The 3,890-nt window shown below is 53.1% G+C and overlaps 1 protein-coding gene across 1 annotated transcript; it reads right to left on the bottom strand.

Annotated features, from left to right (window-relative positions):
- Positions 1 to 338: 338 nt before the first annotated feature.
- LOC102240374 (mitochondrial import inner membrane translocase subunit TIM14) lies at positions 339 to 913 on the bottom strand. The gene has a single exon (XM_005880128.2). It carries the CDS (start codon positions 710 to 712, stop codon positions 362 to 364), a length of 351 nt encoding a protein of 116 aa, XP_005880190.1. The 5' UTR covers positions 713 to 913; the 3' UTR covers positions 339 to 361.
- Between the last annotated feature and the right edge of the window lie 2,977 nt (positions 914 to 3,890).

Here is a 3,890-nt window from a genome sequence, read left to right as displayed (position 1 = left end):
TATTATTATTTTGTGGTTAATCCTCACCTGAGAATATTTTTTCCATTGATTTTTGTTTTTTAGTGAGAGAATGGAAGGGAGAAACAGAGGGAGAGAAACCTCGATGCGAGAGAAACACATTAACTGGTTGCCTCCTGCAAGCACCCTGACTGGGGCCGGGCATCAAGCCTGCAACCGAGGTACCTGCCCTTGACCGGCATCGAACCCGGGACCCTTCAGTCCGCAGGCCGACACTCTAACCATTTAGCCATCCTGTTAGGGCACCCCTTTATTTATTTATTTATTTAGCTTCAGGACATTTATTATGAAAAGCTGCTTTCATATACATGACTAACAACTTAAAATTCACCATACATTTACTTCATTTTTTGGCTTGACCGTCTAGTAAATCTTTAGCTTCATTGATTTTGGCTGCTATATAAGGAGATCCTCCCTTGTCTGGGTGATTTAAAAGCATAATTCGTCGGTGAGCATCTCTTATTTTTCCTTTATTGGCAGTAGGGCTTACACCTCGTATTAATGCTGCTTCTCGTTTTGTCATTTTGGGTTCAAACCCACCTCTGTAATAGCCACCACCGAAGGCAGATTTTGGTAGACTTTGAAAAACTTGTTTCACTTGAGGCTCCATATGCTTCATGGCTTGCAAAACATAACGGCCTGCAAATCCTGCAGCAGCAATGGTCAGTCCAACGGCTACCACTGTACTGGCCATGGCTCCGGCTCGGCTCCCCTGCCTCCGCCGAGAGCATGGTTCATCCCAGCCCGAAAGGCCACGGCCACCAGCTCCCCGCCGCTACCAGAAAGCGAGGGCGCCGCCAGCGGGGTCCCAACGTCCACGCTCGCTCGGGCACCCAGAACACTCAGTAGCGGTGCCGTGACCTGGGCCGGAAAACTGTCGTCTCCTTCATTTATTAACAGCTGCTAGAGATATAATAGAAAAAGAGATTTTCTTGATCATATAAGGTTGGGAATTGTTGAGTTAAAGTTGGACATGTTTTTTGGGGGGGTTTTCATAACATTTTCAGAGCTTTTAACATATGAGAGTGCAATGTGACTCTCAAAGAGAACAGCATTTTCCAAACGCATCTGACTACAGAGCCCCCCTGTGCACACGTTCCCAGGACCGCGTTCTCAGGAGCGCTGACCCGGAGCGTTTAGAACGTCATAGGCCTCATGTTCACACTTCATTCTTGATGAGTCAGTCCAGGACCAGGAGAGGAAAGAAGAGAGTCTATTTCAGACCCACAGAAGCAAAACGTGGAGAAGAATGGGACATTGAAGCAATGTTTCCCTTGCTGGTTCATTTATGTGCAAGAACGTGTTCGAGGGAGTGACATTTATGCACAAACATCACAATTCATACCTGGGAGAACTGAGAATGGAGCAACGCTGGCGTCTAAGGGAGCAATCGGGTCTTGAGAAATGTTGCTGCATGAACGGTTGACCCACATTCAAGTGGAAAATCCAATTCACCTCCGAGGACACTGCATGGCCAGGCGAGCGAGATGAACTTCATGTTACTCAACATCACTGTAGTACTGCCCCTAAAAAGGATAGTTCCAGATGACAACAGCAACAAAAAAGCCCTGGCTGGTTTGTCTCAGTGGATAGAGCAGCAGCCTGCAGACTCAAAGGTCCTGGGTTCGATCCCGGTCAGGGCACATGCCCAGTGGTGGGCTCGATCCCCATTAGGAGGCCAGGAAGCAGTCGATCCATGATTCTCTCTCATCATGGATGTTTCTATCTCTCTCTCCCTCTCCCTTCCTCTTTGAAATCAATAAAAAAATATATATTTTTTTAAAAAACAAAAGCAAACATAAAGACACTGTGGCTCTTAAAATAAAATTAACCAAGCCAACAAGGACAACGGAGAAAACAGAAGAACACAGGAAGTGTAGTCTCAGACAATGAGAATGCCCTCAGTGGAACAGAGCACGGTTGACACAAGAAATCCTGTTTTCTCCTTCGTGTCCCCAGCTGACCTGATGTCCGTTCGACTCCTGGGGGATCCGCCACAGAATGAGTATGAGAACAGGGCTCCTTCCGTTCAACCAACACGTCTGAATGTCCATTTGACCCCCCAGAAACTGAGAGGGACAGGAAGTGAAAAGGGACCCTGCCGTGGGGGGCGTCGCCTGACACACACCTTACCCACCACCGTGGGGCTGGCGCTGGGAACCTGCTCGGTGCCAAAGCGCAGCCCGAGGCTCCCGCAACGCCGCCCAGCCCGGGGTCTGTCCTTTCTGGAATAAACTAAGTGTTTAGGAAAGTCTGGGAATTACCAGATTTCAAAAGTGCCCTCCTGCGAAGGAGCCTAACAGATTTTCTAGGGCAACTTCCTGTTTTTGCCTGAGACGTTCATCCTGCGACCGTTTGCTGGGCTGCCCGGCAGACCCCAATGCTGGGCTGAGAGATCAGGCTCCCAGCACCCTTGGGGGGTGGGGGGAGTGGGATCTGAGAAAGTCAGAGCGGAGGGACCTTGGTGATGGCCTCCTCTCACCCAGCCCCCTCTGTTTACAGGCCCCAAACCATGACGCCGACGCCCACCCCGATCCGGGAGGGAATGCGCTCTGCTCCCACTTCTATTCTCGTGCAGTTTCCCAGGGCATCCGGCCAGAGCATCGCCATCCGTCATGCGGAGGATTTATGAGGCCCAGCGAGCCTTTGGGTTTCTCCACAGACCTAAACAGGAAACCCACACAAGGAAATGCCCTTTCTGTTTGCAGGCCGAATTCCCAGGATGCTTTCACCAGAGGGCCCGGGCTGGAGCAAAACCAAGGCCTGGCACAGCCAGTGCCCTCAGACCCGGAGGCAGAGGCGCCCTCCCCGCCCCTGCCACCCACGCCCCAGGCCTGGGCTCATTGACTACGACGTGCTTCTCTCGGCCAAATCCACGTTGCTCCACTGGTCCAGCAGCTGACGAGGGGTTGGTCCGAGACACCACTTCTCAAACCTCAGGTTGAGTTCAAGGCTTTGCTGCTTCCCACCTGTGTGACATCAATGATTCTGGAAAAGCTAGGGACACCCCCTCCCACTGCATTTTGCTTCCTTGGGGCTGGAAAGAAATCCGTGCATCTCCCCGCCCAGGAGCGGCCAGATGCCACTGCCTCCTGGGAACCAGCCTTGCCCGTGGTGGCAGCCACTGAGCCCGCAGAGCTCTTCTCGCCTCTGCTGCTCATCAACACCCCCAGCGCTGCCAACCCCCTCCTCCCCGTCACCAGCCCATCTGCCCTAGCGTCGCGCCATGCCGGCCCAGGAGGGCATGTCGATACCTTTCCAGCTCTCTGTGGAAGATCTGAAACTTCGGACAGAGACTGAGGCTCAGGGCCGGGCAGGAAGGAAGCGAGTTCTCAGCTCCCAGAGCAGAACAGCTTGCTGGTGACCCTGCTCCCCCTGCTCCTCCAGGCGTCCCCTTGGGCCAACACCAAAAATAGACTCTGTCCTCCTCCTTTCACCCCCCTCTCCCGGGGAAGAAGACATGCTTCTAGAAGCCACAGTATCTATCACCAGGGCCCGCTCCTTTAGGAACTGCCAGATGCTGGGAAGAGGATAATGTGTCATTTCCTCCAACAAATAGCCTGGACATCTGGGCATTTCCTTGGGAGCCAGCTCTTTGGGAGCATGTGACGCGGCGACAGCGAAGGACAAATTGCTCTGGCGTCCAAGCTCAGGAGGCCCGGGCCTCGTCCAACACGGTGATGCCCGCATTTCAGAAGGAAAACGTGCCTGTGCTCTGTAGCCACACCTCACGGGACATGGCAGGTGCCAAGCAAGGCACTGGAGACTGGCCAGTGCCCTAAGGGACCAGCACCAGGAGCCAAGGACTGCTGGGGAGAGCGCGGAGTCACCAAACTGTCCACCCACCCCTCCCGCCAGCGGTCTCATAGTGA

The sequence above is a fragment of the Myotis brandtii genome, unplaced genomic scaffold, assembly GCF_000412655.1.
Source record: "Myotis brandtii unplaced genomic scaffold, ASM41265v1 scaffold627, whole genome shotgun sequence".
Classification (NCBI taxonomy): Eukaryota; Metazoa; Chordata; class Mammalia; order Chiroptera; family Vespertilionidae; genus Myotis; species Myotis brandtii.
This window is presented reverse-complemented; position numbering and strand designations above follow the sequence as displayed.

Coding starts and splice junctions, on each gene's coding strand:
- LOC102240374 (XM_005880128.2), bottom strand. CDS start 712: ATGGCCAGTACAGTGGTAGCCGTTGGACTGACCATTGCTGCTGCAGGA.